This window comes from Podarcis gaigeae (genome assembly GCF_964106915.1).
Source record: "Podarcis gaigeae genome assembly, chromosome: 1".
NCBI lineage: Eukaryota > Metazoa > Chordata > Lepidosauria > Squamata > Lacertidae > Podarcis > Podarcis gaigeae.
The window spans coordinates 103,465,056-103,480,939 of record NC_139678.1 but is presented as its reverse complement, the minus strand read 5'-3'; the positions used below and the strand labels follow the sequence as shown (position 1 = coordinate 103,480,939).

General features: G+C 39.4%; 2 protein-coding genes across 4 annotated transcripts in view; one reads left to right on the top strand and one right to left on the bottom strand.

The window, feature by feature from the left end:
- NEB (nebulin) overlaps window positions 1–1,964 on the top strand; it is a 157,416-nt gene extending 155,452 nt beyond the window's left edge. Inside the window, exons 161-163 of the mRNA XM_083702309.1 lie at window positions 441–550; window positions 977–1,429; window positions 1,631–1,964. Coding sequence (XP_083558435.1) covers window positions 441–550; window positions 977–1,150 — 284 coding nt within the window. The 3' untranslated portion in view covers window positions 1,151–1,429; window positions 1,631–1,964. The remainder of the gene's footprint in view (window positions 1–440; window positions 551–976; window positions 1,430–1,630) is intronic.
- A 1,792-nt stretch (window positions 1,965–3,756) lies between these two features.
- The window catches only part of RIF1 (replication timing regulatory factor 1), a 33,518-nt gene continuing 21,390 nt past the window's right edge, over window positions 3,757–15,884 (bottom strand). For 2 of the 3 annotated variants that reach the window (XM_083702728.1, XM_083702730.1), the window contains exons 25-35: window positions 15,452–15,586; window positions 14,989–15,137; window positions 14,575–14,664; window positions 14,426–14,492; window positions 11,031–13,940; window positions 9,394–9,540; window positions 8,777–8,854; window positions 8,565–8,680; window positions 6,533–6,686; window positions 5,147–5,255; window positions 3,757–4,819 (exon numbers count right to left, since the gene is read on the bottom strand). In XM_083702728.1, the coding sequence (XP_083558854.1) occupies window positions 4,599–4,819; window positions 5,147–5,255; window positions 6,533–6,686; window positions 8,565–8,680; window positions 8,777–8,854; window positions 9,394–9,540; window positions 11,031–13,940; window positions 14,426–14,492; window positions 14,575–14,664; window positions 14,989–15,137; window positions 15,452–15,586 (4,176 nt within the window). In that variant the 3' untranslated portion in view covers window positions 3,757–4,598. The remainder of the gene's footprint in view (window positions 4,820–5,146; window positions 5,256–6,532; window positions 6,687–8,564; window positions 8,681–8,776; window positions 8,855–9,393; window positions 9,541–11,030; window positions 13,941–14,425; window positions 14,493–14,574; window positions 14,665–14,988; window positions 15,138–15,451; window positions 15,587–15,884) is intronic. The other variant, XM_083702729.1, reaches the window with a different exon arrangement.

The following is a 15,884-nucleotide window of genomic DNA, read 5'->3' as shown; positions in this document are numbered from 1 at the left end:
GGCAGCACTAACAAATCAGAATTGCCAAAAATTGCAGTAGCTAGTTCAATGCAAGCTGCTATATACTATTAGAGATAGCCAGGGAGACACTTTGTCCTAAAGAGCTTTATTTGTCTTTCAGATAATAGTTCTAAGTCCTTTTGGGCTATTTTTCTGGGCAGAAAATAGCAAGCGTTGGACAAGCCGGGGGGGGGGGGGTTAGCACACTGGTAGAATACAGTTCTGTACACCAATATTCTTGTGTTTTTTTTAAAGTAGAACTATTTATCTAAAATAACACAGCCACATCATCTTTGCTGCTTTACATCTGCTGTCACCATTCCCTCATAAAATGCAACCAAGCCCCATTTAAGTTTTATTAAAACACAGCGAAATTATTGAAGAGAATCAAAGCTTCCAGCTGGTTTCTCATTATTCAATTTTTTCGTTTCCCTTTCCAGTGGACTACAAACATGCTAAAACTGTAGAGCTGCCACAACAACGGTCATCTTCTGTTGCTACTCAGCAGACAACAGTCTCTTCCATCCCCTCTCATCCATCTACTGCAGGGGTAAGGAAAATAAATTATCATATGGCAAGAGTAACAAGTACAAAGAAATAGATTTCTGAATTGTGTCCCTGTGTTGCATTGGGGAGAAAAACCTACATGTCTAAATTAATGATCAGAATTGTTATCTTGAATGTACATTTACTGATGGAAGAGAATAATAGTCTTATTTCTAAACACTCCTTTTCTTCCTCTAAAAGATTATTTAATATTTATATATATATCTTTTATACCAACAAAGCTGAGCTCAAAGCAACTCACAATAATATTTTTTTAATGACAGCATTTCTACCACTATAATCATAAGAGTTCAGTAAATTATTGCAATTTAATGCAAACTGAAGGTATTTTAAATGGTTTAGCCCAACATACTGCATGTATGGTGGTAATCTAACAGCATTTATTCTTCTTTTAAAATGACCACCACAGAAGACGTATCGTGCCATGTATGACTATACTGCAGCAGATGCTGATGAAGTCTCCTTCAAAGATGGTGATGCAATCGTCAATGTCCAGGCCATTGATGAAGGCTGGATGTATGGGACCGTGCAAAGAACAGGCAAAACAGGAATGCTTCCAGCTAACTATGTAGAAGCTGTTTAAGCCAAAATGGAGGCGATATTCTATGAGACATTTTGACAAGGTAAATAAAAAGGCACCTCACAAAATGGCTGCCCGCTATAATCCTTAAACACTTTCTCAGGTGCCTTATTATTTTCCCATTGATATATGATATATATGCATTGCCTTTTACACAACAAACATTCTCTCATTCTAGTCATCACAGAACCAGTGGGAAATACCAACATGGCAGCCTCCATTCACTACCTTGATTAAATGGACTTGTGTATTCAAACATTATCTAAAAGAGAATTCCTTCCAGTAGCACCTTAAAGACCAACTAAGTTAGTTCTTGGTATGAGCTTTCGTGTGCATGCACACTTCTTCAGATACGAAAGCTCATACCAAGAACTAACTTAGTTGGTCTTTAAGGTGCTACTGGAAGAATTTTGTTTTGTTTTGACTATGACAGACCAACACGGCTACCTATCTGTAACTAAAAGAGAATTGTTTGGCTCTCAGTTCAACCTCTTTGTTTGGAATCAAGCTCATAGTCCAAACTAATCTTATTTTTTAATGAAACATCTAATCTGTGTTGGTTTTAATGCTTTTCTTATCAAGAGATGTTGTGTTCCCCTGTGATATTATAAAAATAGCCAAATGTATTTATTTCTGTTTCAAGTAAGCAATTATGTAAAGCTAACATCTCAAACCAGCCAAACTATATGTGGGAAAGCCTCTCCTCTTGTCTGCTTATGGAACGCTGGTGCATGCCTTATTCATCTGAGTGTTCTTTGGTCCTGGTACTGTGATTCCCTCTCCAAGTGGTGACTAATAAATTTCACAGCACTGCAAATGTAGTTATGTGCTTAATTTATGCTGGAGGTGGGGGGGGGGGGAGAAACTGGATACTCAATTCCAAATGGATGTGTGCAGAGGAAATCCAGAACCATGGATATGCACAAATGCTGCTAGCTCCTCCCAGTTCTTCCCTGTAGCCAAGAGACTCTTGCTATTCATCTGATGTCATTGAGGGGAAAGGAACCTTAACTGAAACCATTCATCAACTGAATCGCCCAGGACGATAGAGGATCAGAGTGCAATAGTGGTTTCACCCACAGTATACCACTGGAGTATACTGATGCAACTCATTCCTTCCTCAGTGCAGCAGAGGGAGGAACAAGCTGCATTAGCCCCAGCCCTGCAACGCACCAGGGTCCCACCGAGGTGGTTTGGGGCCAATGCAGCTTGTTCCTCCCCCTGCTTTTCAGCACTGTGCTGTATCACCAGCCAAACATCACGCTACAGTGATGCATTGCAATGTTGAAAAGCTTATCACCCGGCAAAGGGGAAAATATTTACTAACACACACCCTCCTCCCAAGAGCCAGGAGAAGCCTCCTGTAGGATTCCCCCAAACACCTTAGGGCTAACATACCTTAGCACTGTCTCTCGCAACTGTGGTGATGAATGGTTTGAGTGGCTCCTGCAGAAATACCTCCTTCTGGGATGAGACAAGTTACACTGCTAAAGAAGAGCATCTTTCACCTGAAGAAATCTGAGAAATGCAGCTGCAAGGTAAGAGTAGCCACCACAGAAGGGTGGGAGTGAAATGTGGCCCATAGCACACTCTCAAACTGTGACTCCTTATTAAGCAGTTTCCCATCCCTTGGAAGTTCAACAAAGCCCCTACCAGCTCTACCAACATACTACATAACCTGCCTCTTCTGCAATACATCCTCTCTGCATCTATACAGATCGGACGCAACAATCAGTGGAATTCATTACTTTAAAAACTCTAAGCTACTACAAAGCTTCCTTGATTTTGTATCTTAGCAGAAAGAATGTCTCATCAATCATTCATATTTTTCTGAGTAAAACACTTAATAAATGACTCAAATCAACTTAGATACAAATTAAATACTAAAACCAATTAAACAATAAAAACCTAAAAAACACACACAAAAGAAATCGCTTACTGCAACAAAACATTTTCCCTTCAGATCTCCTTCATATGCAAATATACAATGAAACAAAGACTCAATTGCCACCAGTTATCAGCTGAGAACCCTACTCAGATTGAAACCTGTTTGTATCTAATGTAGATTTTTTTTTTGGGGGGGGGGGAGGCTAATTCTGGGTGTAGCTCACTGCCAGCATGACAGATTAAATGCTAGTAGAAATACATACTAACCTCATAAGTATCTGAAAGCTCAGCACTGAATTCAGTCAGAATAAATTATCTGTACATTGCCTTAAATCATATCATGATGTTGATCAATCTACACCCACATACCAAATTGTAAGTTCTGGGTAGACATATAAGCATATATTTCAAAGAAAAATATTTAGAGTGCGCTCCTGCAACATGATGCCCTGCCGGAGTTTTAGGCCCAATTCCCATCAACCCCAGCCAGCAAAACAGCATGAAGAGGCCAGACACTATGTAACCTGAAACTAGCCCAATGAAGGACAAGCACTAAAAGACACTAAATAATAGGACCCTGCAAGACCTCAAGTGGGAGGAGGGTATCTCTCCAAGCTCTACTTAAATTCCCTTTTCAAAGCCCATTTCAACAGCTTTAGATGAAAAAGGAACTGCCAGATCCATTAAATCAAGACACAATTAAAACCAAGTTCTATTCAAAATACAATTCTAAATAAGAGTTCATTATTTTATTCATATATACATATATATTTATTTCCAAATAAGTGAAACAGATCCCATTGTTACTTCTCCAAAACGGCAAACTGTGTGCTTTATACAAACACAATTTTTCCCATCCAATGTTTTAACAAATCTAAGATCATAATTAATAATGTCTAGAATTGCTATTATCTACACATAATGTACAGTTATTTATGTCTAATTGACATGACTCTGAGAGTGGGACAAGTATAACTCTGATAAATATAAAAATTCTGTAGCACATGAGATTTGAGCTTGAAAATACTGCATCAGAATTTCATACCGATATACATTTTTCTCCTTTTTGCATATTAAGTGCATGCAAAAATAGAACTGTGAAATGGTAGAAAAAGTGTTTGGAAATACTTGTGGTTTTTTTTGGATATGAAGATAGACTATAGAGCCACTGTTTTCCAAAACACCAGTAGCAAAAAAGTTGGCATCACTTTTGGTAAATCACTCAGCATCTCAAGATTCATTCCGCATAGTGAACTTTGTTGTTGTTTTTAAATATAGGACTAAAATATAAATCTGCATTCAAAAATATAGTTAAAATACTCAGCAAGTTGATTTTTTTGTGGGAAACTGTGCGCAACAGCAATAAAAACACTTGAATAGTGAATGTACCAAACTTACTTAAGATATACAGACTGATGCCATACCTGCCTTGAGTGACGAAGATCTCTTTTATTCTTCTGGGATGTTTTTAAGTGAGTGTTCAGCTCAAATAAAAATAAAGGGATTTTAGAAACAAAAATGCCTCACTACGAAGTCTTCTCTTCTGAGAGATAAGTACAGATGATTAAACAGTGCTTTCCCGGGTTGGTGACTTCCAACGAGCCTGCAGGTTTTTCATAATACAGTTTGTCATGCTATGTAGTTTCTCTTGCATTTCAAAGAGTTCACTCACTGAATAGTTGAGAAGATTTTCAGAAGTAAACTGCGGAGCAAGTATATCAATCTGGGCAAAAAGGTCTGTAGTTGATTGCTCATCTGCAGTGGAGGAAACTGGCTCGCTCAAGTCTAGGAAGAAAGAAAGTTCACACATACAAAGATTTCCTATTTAGAATCAAACTAGAGCCCTACTCAAATTCAACGAGTCCACAATTCTTATTTGTGCAACTACATACCATACTGACTACAGCCCTAATGGGTAGGTAATGCTAGAATGGTGCGTAACAGCCTTAATCATATAGGAGAAATTGCTTGCCCTTTTTGGGCCAGCTGTGGAATGACAGCAATCACACTGCTACAGGTAATGTAGACAATGGATTTAAGCTGGGAAGCAAACATACCCAGTCTGCATTCCAGTTCAGGCATCGAACCTGCACAATGGCAAGCAATATTTACCTGTTTCCATTTTATCTTCATTTGTGGAACAGGACTTCTCATCAATGCCATTCATTGGCTTTTCTACATCATCCAGGTCAGGATTTTCTTCAAATCCACGAGATCGTACCTGCACATTTGGGGGAGGGGGGACGAGATTTTATTGCAATATATTCCCATTGGAAGCAAAATTGAATACAGATGAGAAATATAATTTATAGCTAATTAATAGCATTCCTTCTACAACAGGAGGAGGGGGTGTCTGGTGGCCATGAGTACCAGGAAAGCTGCTGAAGTTCTGAATCAGTGTCTGGAACCAGTAATGGGTTAGATGGCTGCTAACTGTTAAAAAGAATTAATCCAGACAAAGAAGAAGTGTTTTTGCTCAGGAGAGATAAGATACTCTGCATGAGTATTATTCTCTGGTCTTGCAATTCATAGGTGCTTGCGGATCCAGCATTGTGTTACGCAATGTTGTAAGTCAAGCAGAATGTATTGTGTGGAGCAAAGTATTTTCGAATACACTATATCTCTTTCTTTGTATAATGCCATATCCCTCTTATATCTGCCATATTTGTTACCGTCCATGTTGACTACCTTGCAACTATAAGCTTACATTTAAAAAAACGTAGCTGTACATTTTTGGAGAGGAACCCCCAAATGACTAAACAAAAACCTACATTCATTGAGTTCCAGGACATTTGAGAGATTGAGGGCAGTTGAGTCCAGTTCAAGATTTTTAAATTAAGGAAGGGGAAGAAGTGGGACATTGGCTTAGTCAAGTGTGACAGCTTTAGCATGGAGAGGGAAGGGAAGCAGGTAAGGGAAATGTGTTCCACAAGGTGTTTTATTACCTCCCATCCCCATGCTATGTGGGGTTTTTTCATAGAGGTGAGGAAGCTGACACCTTGCTCCTTTTACACTCTCTATAATCTTTCCTCTTTCTGCTGCATAGCAGTAAAGTCTTCAAGTACTAGAGCCTGGAAGTCAACTCTAAACCAGAGCCTAAGTGCTCTATAATACAGTGATTTCAGGAGGATAGGAAACAAGAAAAGTATATATATATCTTTGTAGATATTATCCCATTTCCCAACAAATGCAAAACAAGAAAAGCAGCCTTCCCTTTCACCTGCTAAACTCAAACAAGGCTCAAAGTTCCACACTGGTAAAGCCCTGGACAGAAACACTCCTGTTATGAATAGTGGATACATGGCAACATCTTGTTGTGTGATGATGATGATTTAAATCTGTATACTGCCCTATACCCGTAGATCTCAGAGAAGTTCACAACATAAAACTGCAATATAAACAATACAAAATAATGCCTCTTGGACTAAGTGTTCCGCAAAAAAGATTTCTGATACATTTCAGATTTTACTTATTTTATTATAATGCAAAGAAACTAACCTGTTGGTCATGGTATCCTTTAAGAGCTCTTTTAACATTGGATACTTTGGGAGAACGAATGGGAAGAGTTTTGATCTCGGCTGATGTCAGAGAACTCAAGTCACCTACAGTCCTGATGTTCTTTGCTCGAATGAGTTGTCCTAATCCCCTTGCCCTTAGCCAAATAAAAGGGAGAAGTGTTAGTCCCCCCCACACCTCTTCTTACGTAACATTCTATGGACAAGATAAGAAAGACAACCACATTAAAATGCTTATCTTTGAAAGACAAGAGGACTCTTTTCTAAAATCATTTTTCTACTTTAACACAGGATTTCTACAATTAAGTTACCCAATATCTAGTCTATGTAATATGCAACTCTTCTACTTTCAAAGTGCGTGCATAAATCCTTTATTCAGGAGCTTGGGTGGTTGTGTGGGGAATTTGCTGGAAGAAAGGTGGGACAGACACTTGAGCCCCACCCCCAATTTCTCAGGATGCAACAGCTCTACTTTTGAAATTTGTATGTCAAGAAACACTGTGTGAAGGAAGACATGTTCTGGTGAGAATAAGGAAGACATTTGGTTTGTCACTGCATCAACAGGACACAGGGCCAGCTTGCATCTTAACTTCTCTGCTAGGGAGGAGGTCTCAATCTCCCAGACCAAACTGGAGCTTCCTCCAGCTATACGCACCAAAGTTTAAAAAACAACCCACCTATCATGCTTAGCAGGTGGTCAGATTAAAAAAAACCTCTTTAGCAAAGTGAGATCAAATAAAGCACTGGAACCTCCTAGGAAGCCCTAGCTCCCTTCCTTGTATCATTCATAAGAATAAGGTCAACATCATGAGGTGCTGGAAGCATTCGCTTCCAATCTTGAAGTGGATGGCTACTGCTTATCTTTACAGGCCCATTTCAGCTGCAGTGGTTGCTATGAGGAAGAGAAGGAAGTTTGCACCCAGGACTGCCCTACCTCATCCACATGTCTTCCAAATTCCTAACCAGGATGAGTGTCTGGTAGGCCAGAGTGGCATGGGATCAAGGAAACAAAACATAACACAAAAAGGAGAGAACAGCATTGTGTTGGTAGCTCTAAGTGAGCAGAACAGAGCCTTAAACAGCTCAGGAACACAATACCTTAAAGACTGCTTCTCCTTGTATAAACCGACCCAGATCCTGCAACCATCATCTGAGGCCCTTCTTCATGTGCCCCCTCCACGAGAGGCCCGGAGGGTGGCAACATGAGAATCGGCCTTTTTAGCAATGGCTCGTTTATCAAATGCTCTCTCCAGAGATGCTTGCTTGGCACATCCATTACATATCTTTAGGCACTGGACAAAAGCATTCCTCTTCTCCTAGGCCTTTGGGTTATACAATCTATGCCCCTTTAAACAGTGCACACAGTGGGAGGTGTTTTTGTTGTTGTTACTATGTTATGTACCATATTTTTCCGTGTATAAGATGCCCCCATGTATAAGACGGCCCCTACATTTTAAACCCAAAATTAAGAAATTAAGTTGTTTAGCTTTTATGGGGGGTAGGGGAGGTCACTTCCGCCAATCGCTCACCCATCTGCCTGCCACTGCCGATCACACACCTTGCCACAGCCACCAATTGTCTGCCTGCTCACCGCCACCAACAGCCCACCCGCCCAAGCCGCCAATCACCTGCCGAATTGCTGCAGCCACAGCCAATCGCCAGCAGGCCTTGCCGCAGCCACCAATCACCTGCCCAATTGCTGCTGCAAATCTCCAGCTTGCTGCTGCCATTAATCACACGTACCCCCTCTGCATTCACTATTCATGTATAAGACACTCAATTTCCCCCTAATTTTTTTAAGCAAAAAGCATCTTCTTCTACACGGAAAAATACGGTATTTTTCTGCTTTTATATTGCAAATATCCTTGGATGAAAGGAGGTATAGAAATTAATTAATTAAAATAATTGCACCTTGAAGATACCCTTTCCTTCCCCCATACCCCCCAAGCAGTCTTCTTTGTCAATAATACTTCAACATTTGACACAGGAATCTTTCCCAGTGACTTCCTACTTACCAAATATTTGAAGTAATCTGAGGCAAAATTGTGTCGACAGGTGCTTTACAGCCCACTAACGCAGGATATATGCATTCTGTAGGACTTGGTAGCGGCTCCTTGACCATTTCTGTGATCTTAAATAATACAGAAAATTATTAATTTGACTAAGTTTAAAAGCTGAATACAGGAGAAAATGGAGAAGATATACATAAAGCCGAAGCAAATCTTACTAAACACTTCTTTGAGCTCTTATATTTATGGCTACGAGATCCTGGGGACAGAGATCCTTTGGTTGGAGTAGTAATAAGCTGGATAGGAAAAGAGGAAAAAAGCTCTCTCAGGATCACAGGAATTACCTAACACCTTATGACTAGTCTTATTAAAATCATTTGCCTAAAATGGGACAAAAACTAGTTCAAAGGAATGGATCATGCTACTATCGACAGCCAATACTTCTTCAGTAAACTAAATTAGTGAACCACATTTAAGAAAATGGCATGTTACCCTGCCATTTTTACTTCCCTGAAAGTAGAGCCGAAAATAATCATATAAGCCCACACAAGTGGGTGGTTCCCCACCACCAGCAGATGTCACATCACATACTCTGATACTCCACATGCTCTGGAAGGTCCACTGACCTACAGGAGTGGTTTCTGGTGGGGCGCAAACAGCTAAATTAGGATGGAGGGAGGAGCAGAAAAGGCTTTCTACTTGTGCATAGAGACCTCAAAATCCAAGCCTCAATTCTTTTGTATGATTATATGCAGCTTAGTTTATTGCAATGTTCTTCAATGTCGCAGAGATCATTCTCTCAGTAAAAATAAAATAAGAGAAATCCAGATATTACCTTGGCTTGGTGGTTAGGTGAAGATTTAATACTTCGGAAAGATTGAGAACCATTAGAAGAATGGGTTCTAACCACAGGACTTCGCCTGTCAATGTCATCTGCCAATTCTTCCTGGTAGATCGGATTGGCAAAGGAAACTCGTCGGCTCTGTTCATAGAAATTCAATGGATTTTTAAGAACAAGGTCTTATACAATAAAGATATACCAAAGCCACAAAGTGTTGACTGATTTTCAAGGGAAATTGATTTTTTTCTGCAAAGTAGTTAGCATTCATATATTTTCAAAACAAGACTGACAAACATGATATAGAAAGAAGCATTAAGTCAGTACCGCTGATTTAGACCCATACAATATACCATAAGAGGTCCTCAAAGTGTGCCCAAGTGCACATCCTTAACAAAAGGGGAAATCCCTAAAGCAAAAATAAGTTCTACTAGTTGTGACTAGGAAAAGGGAGTGAGCCTGCAATGGCAAGTGACATAATTTTAACATAGTAGACTTGAGTTGCAATGCAATGCGTTGCATGAGTTTCCACTCTATAGCTCAGTAGACATATATAGGATATACTGTAAGAAACTTTGCACAACTGTCTACGTCTGGGTAACACAGGAGACATGTGGCTCCCTAAAAAGAATAAATTATGCATTTCTCATGTTCAGATCTGGTTGTGAACTATACTGCACTTTTGAGACCTACTGATCTACATTAATCTCTGGTTTGAATGAGATAAACTGGCAGATTTCAGCAATATTTGAGATATTTCACATGGGTGAGTGCAGTGACTTGACTACTAATTAAAAAAACTATTATTTATTAATCACCTGCCGCACATGTCTCAGAGCAATGTACAAAATACAATGAAAACACAACACACACAAAATCAGATAAATGCTATATAAAGTAGGCAGGTGCCTATGGATAGCCTGAAAGCAGAACCTGAACACAATTTTGTTCGTAGGAATGAAAAACTGTAGTACGAAGCAATCCAGAAGCCTGACTGTGGAGCAAATGGTGATAAACATCAAAGGCTAGTAGATGGTTTTAAATGATACACGGAGTGAGGCATCAGTAGAAACAGTGTGCAACACTGATTAAGAATGGTCACAATTCAAGGCACAGTGTGTGGGAGCTGGGTATTTGGGAATACAGGATATTCCATATTCTAAGTTGCACCACTGAGTTTACAGGTGTTGCTATAACAGATGCCCAGGTTTCTAGGTAAGTTAGATACATTATATTAAGATAAGCAGCTTAATCTCTTACAAGCAAAAAGAAGCTTCTGAATTGACAAAAGACATTTCCTCCACAAAGATTTAAAAGGCTACTACTAAAATGAGGCTGCATTTTAAATTGTATTTTTAACCCGTATTTTAATTAACTGAGTTTTCTTTTTCTATTACATTTTATTGTAATTTTATTGGTGTTAGCTGCCCTGAGCCCAGTTCTGGCCAGGGAGGGCGGGGTATAAAAGGAAAAAAAAAATTTAAGCCTTAAAAGGGAGGGAGATATGAAAAAATCATGGAGATTTTGTAGGTTTTAGCTCTTATTAAGGAAGAAATGGATACTGAACTGTATAAAGGATATAGATCCAATACGGAGATATTCACATATAAATTTAAAAAAGCCACTTCAAGTACCTTGTTTGCAGGTGATGGAGAATCTTCTTCTTTTTGTCTTTTTACACCTCTCTTTAAAATGCTGGTAGAGGGAGAAGCTGATGGAGACCAAATACAGCGTGCCTGCACTCCATTAGGGCTTTCACTAATCTTGGCTACAGAAAGAGCATAAATTTCCTGAAACTTTAGAGGGGAATCTGAGCTATTTTCCTTCTGTACCAAGGCTGAGATTTCATGTTCTACTGATCTGCTGGCTATATCGCTTTCTGCATCCTGTTCTTGAAGTTCTGGTACCTCTGTTACAGATACTGGTGTCTTGTTTACAACATTCTGAACGATGTCAGCTTTTGTTTCGCTGGCCTTTATTTCTTCAGGTTGGTTCACACTCATCTCTACGTCAGTCCTACCTTCTGGATGACCATTTTGATTACTATCTCCCGTTTTTACAGCACCTGGGTCCGTGTCTGCTTTTAAGGATGGACACTGAACAATGTGTTCTACTGAATCAGAGTCTACTGAACTTGGTTCTGAAGTTGCTTCAGCCAAGCCAACACAATCCAGATTTTCTGCAACAGATGTGTCACTCTCATCTTTGACACGGGATGATTTCTTGAGTTCCTCTTTTGGAGTGTCACCTCCTAGCAAATCCTCTTCAGATCGGATACCCTCGTGTGAATCTTTCAGGGCAGAGGAATTGCTAATGGAGGACAGTGGTGTGCTCGCTGCACAAGGTTCCATATTGAGCCTTTCAGCAAACTGAGAATCAGCAGCAGGAGGAATGCTTGGCAAAGCCATTGTTGATTTATTAGCCATCTTTTTAGACTCTTTTAACTTTAGTTCTGGGCTACCTTCTTTTTTGGGGCTACCTTCTTTTTTGGGGCTAGCTTCTTTTTTTATTTCAGTGATAGACTTTCCCAACAGTGGAGATGGCTTCTCACCACAGCAGTTACAGCTCTTTGATTTCCTTGTCCGCTTGCTTCTTTTGTGCTGACATTCACTTGTCTCTGAAGACTTCTCCGGTGAAGAAGAGACACTGATAGCAGCAGTATAAGCACCACTTTCCAAACCTTTGGCAGGGGAATCAGAACATTTATCCATAACTGTTGTTCTCTGCCTGCTTTCTAGAGCTGACTCTGAAGTGGAGCGTGTCAGCATTCTGGCAGCAGTTCTCTCTGTATCTGAAGAGTCTGTACAAAGGGAAGTGTCCATATCTTGCTCAAGTCCTGAACATTCACTAAGTGGGAGGGTAGTTCTCTCTCTCTCTTGACCAGTAACACCAGACAGTAATGCTATTTCCATGTGTTCATCAGAATGCATTACATCTTTATTTTCTGGTGGCATGGTCTGGATTTCTGTTGCAGGTTTTGCATGAAACTCTTGGCTTTCTAGCACTTCCTTCACCTGGCTTTCAATTGAACTGCTTTCAAGTGAACTACTTTTATTTTTCGATCTTCCTAACCTTTTCCTCTTGGTTCCTTCTTCTCTTGTTTCAGAACTATCAGACTCTGAGTTTTCTATACTGGTAAGTAATCCCTGTGAGGTTCTTCTTGTCTGATACCGTGGAAACCCTTTAGGTTTCTCACCAGTTGTTTCTGGAACAGAATCTTGCAAGTCACTGATGTCAGATGATTGACTTCCTTCAGATTTTTCATTACTTATGCTAGTTTCCTCTTGGATAGTTCTTGAAACCTGGGAGTCCTTCAAGATCGTACCTTCTGCAGTCCTGCTCCCATGTACATTGATTTCTTTCTTTATACTTCCTTGTGCATCTATCGTTTTATCAGGAACAGATTTTTGCTTTTGTGCAGAAGCCTCTTTACTTTGTGAAATCTTCTTTGGCAGAACCTTTTCACCATCTTTACGCCCATCTTTTTTCTGTTGACTGTTCTCTTTGTCTGGACTACCTGAAGCGCCTTCTGCAGTTTCTGGTTTTCGTCTTAAAGAACGTCTTAACGCTTTTGGATGAGGTGAAACTTGTGGACTTTGGCCAACATTAGATATTGTAGCTGCTGCTAAAGTCAGCTCTGGAGGGGTATTCTCTTTAGAATCTAAGTTTGCTCCTGCTTTGGTCTCTGCAACATTGTCCAAAATTTGTTTATTTTCTATTGTACATCCTACTGCATTCAACTCAGAAACTTGAGAAGGGATGTCTAGCAAATATTCTGGTTCTTGTATTTCACCAGGCAATTCACACTTATCTTCTACAAGGTTGGCAGGAGACTCTTGCATATTTTTCTCCTGTTGCAACTGTGATATCTTTGATTTTTCTTCTTCTGAATTATCTGTTTTATTTTGCCTAAGGCTTGACTTTTTAATCCCAAGTGTACTTTCAGGTTGCAATTTTGAATTAGCCTTATTTTCATTTTTCAATCTTTTGACTTTGACATAAGTCTCCAGTGCACCTAAGATTTCTAGGTTTGACCTTTTAGGCCTGGGGGTGGCTTTCTCCACTTTGTGTTTGAAGGTGTTATTATTCTCCACATCTGGAATTCCTTTGAAAGAAGCATCTGAAGCAATCATGCATTCCTGTTTGGCTAATAAAAGAGTACTTGCAGATGTTCCAGACACAGTGAAAGTTGTAGGACTGAATGGTCTGTTTTCTGAACTATTAAATTTTTCCAGAGTTATGAAAGACTGTCTTCTGCTTACAGGCTGTGGGGTTCCTGAAATGACATCACTAGAGGCAGAGCTGCAGCTGCTGACATTAGAGGTACATTCATTTAGAGAACAATCCAATACTGAAGTCTCCCCTGGAACTGATTTAGGAGCACATGTTTCCAATTTCTCACAATTTGGATCTAAGCTCTGTTTGCCAGAAGTGGTAAGCTGTTCAGCGTTGGTGGAATTATTGTTCTCTGGAAGTACATCTGCCTTCCCACTTTCAGTTCCTTCATGGGCAATGCCAAGCAAGTCACTTGCTGCTTTTTCATCCTGCATTGAAAATAGCTTAGTGTCATTATACATTTTTTGACTATACTGCCTAATTCACATCCCACCTTTCCTCGAAACTCAAGGCATTATTATGTGCCAGTTCTAGGCATCCATACAGCCAGATCTATTTAACTACAGCAAAGTTACTACAGCATGCACCTTCAGGCCATATCCTTGTCCAGCAGTTATCGTAAAGAAACAAAAGAAAGAAAGAAAAAGTCTTAAGAAAAGTCACTAAATCACTTTGGATACTTTTCCTGTTATTTTACCAAAATTGCAAGCATTACAATTTAATTGTGTTTTTTGCAATCCCAGAATTTGCTCCACCTTTTTGTGGCTGTTACACTTGGTAAGGATATGTGTCAGCAGCTACATGTGCTTTACTCCAGCTATACGCTACATCCCTTTCCCTATAAGTCCTTTAAATATATATTTTTAAATGCCATTACTATCAATTCCCAGCAACTGTCAACATATGAAGATACCTGGGGCATTGTTTTGTTCTCTTCCTTCTCAGATTCTTCCTTCACATCCACAGAGGCCGGCTTATCCCTAAAATAAAGGCAACTTACTTAGATGCACGGAAAACTCAAACATTTTACATTTCAAAGCACTGTTGGTCCCCAATACTTACGGATAATCTTCCTGGCTCTGTGTATATTGGGAAAACAAGGTAGTATCTTGGGATGCATCAAGATTATTGTACATTGTAGGAATATCAATCCTGCAAAAAATAGAACTGGTCAACATTCCAATAAAATGAGTAGTCCTAATACATTTGATATAGAATGGCATTTTAAGCTAGCAACTGTTCAAATTTGAAGGCTTGCTCTAGGGCCTGTGTAGGAACCATTCTACCCAGGGGTTGCACAGTGAGCTCCCTTATTGGTTACTGAACCTAGCCGGACAGAGGAAGTGGGACCAACTTGGAAGCTCTTCTTCTGCCAGCTCTTGGCCATGAAAGAGATGAGCTACCTAGAAAGTTTCAGACCTGGTGGCACACAGAAAAATGTGCATTTCTTGACTCTTAAGTTACTAAGTTACAAACCTTTTAGTTCTTAGCACTTCTTTTTGGTGCTCTGTCAACACTCTCTCTTTTGTTTCTGGAGGAATAAACACAAAGTCAACAGTATTTTCCTCTTCCAGGAGCAAGTTTTTTCGATTTGTCTTTGTCAGCGAGTTTTCTAGTTTCATCTGCTTCATGAGAAAAAGTAAAAATAAAGAGTGTAAATAATTTGCAGCTTATGAACACTAACAGTACATATCAGACAATGCTGTAAACCTTGAGCTGTGGCTGAGTGAAAATGGTTTCTGTTCACATCTGGGGATTCTGTCTATAATCAATTGCAAATTCCACCGCAATCTTCAAGTGAGCCCCATACTTACATGATTCAGCTCTTCTTATCAACAAGAAAAATAACTGATGCTTAGAATAGAAAAAAACCGGGTATTATTGCTGGAGATGTAAGTGCCAATAAGAAACCATTTCATTTAATGAACTGATGTCTTACCTTTGAAGGTGTTACGGGGGAATTAATACTTTTCTGCTTTAGTTCATTGGTCTGTGCCAGCAAGGAGTCTCTTTTCCCACTAAGATTTACTTCTATTCCACTTATCTTTGCATCCCACTGGGAATTCTCTGTTTGCTGTAACAAAATTAAAATTTAATAAGAGTATTATAATACCTTAATTGAGTTCTTACTCTAGTTCTTACTATTAAACTACAATTTAATAAGAATAATGTACTATTACCACAGAATGGCTGGGCTCACCCAGTCAGATGGGTGGCATATAAATAATTTTTTTTTATTATTTCTTCAGTTACTTTTTAATGAAAAGTAACTCAAAGTGACTTACAAAAATAGCACATAGCTGAAGAACAACATGAAACTAAAACAAAGTGAAAGCTAAAAACACATTCATAGAAGGGCAGGACTAAGAAAG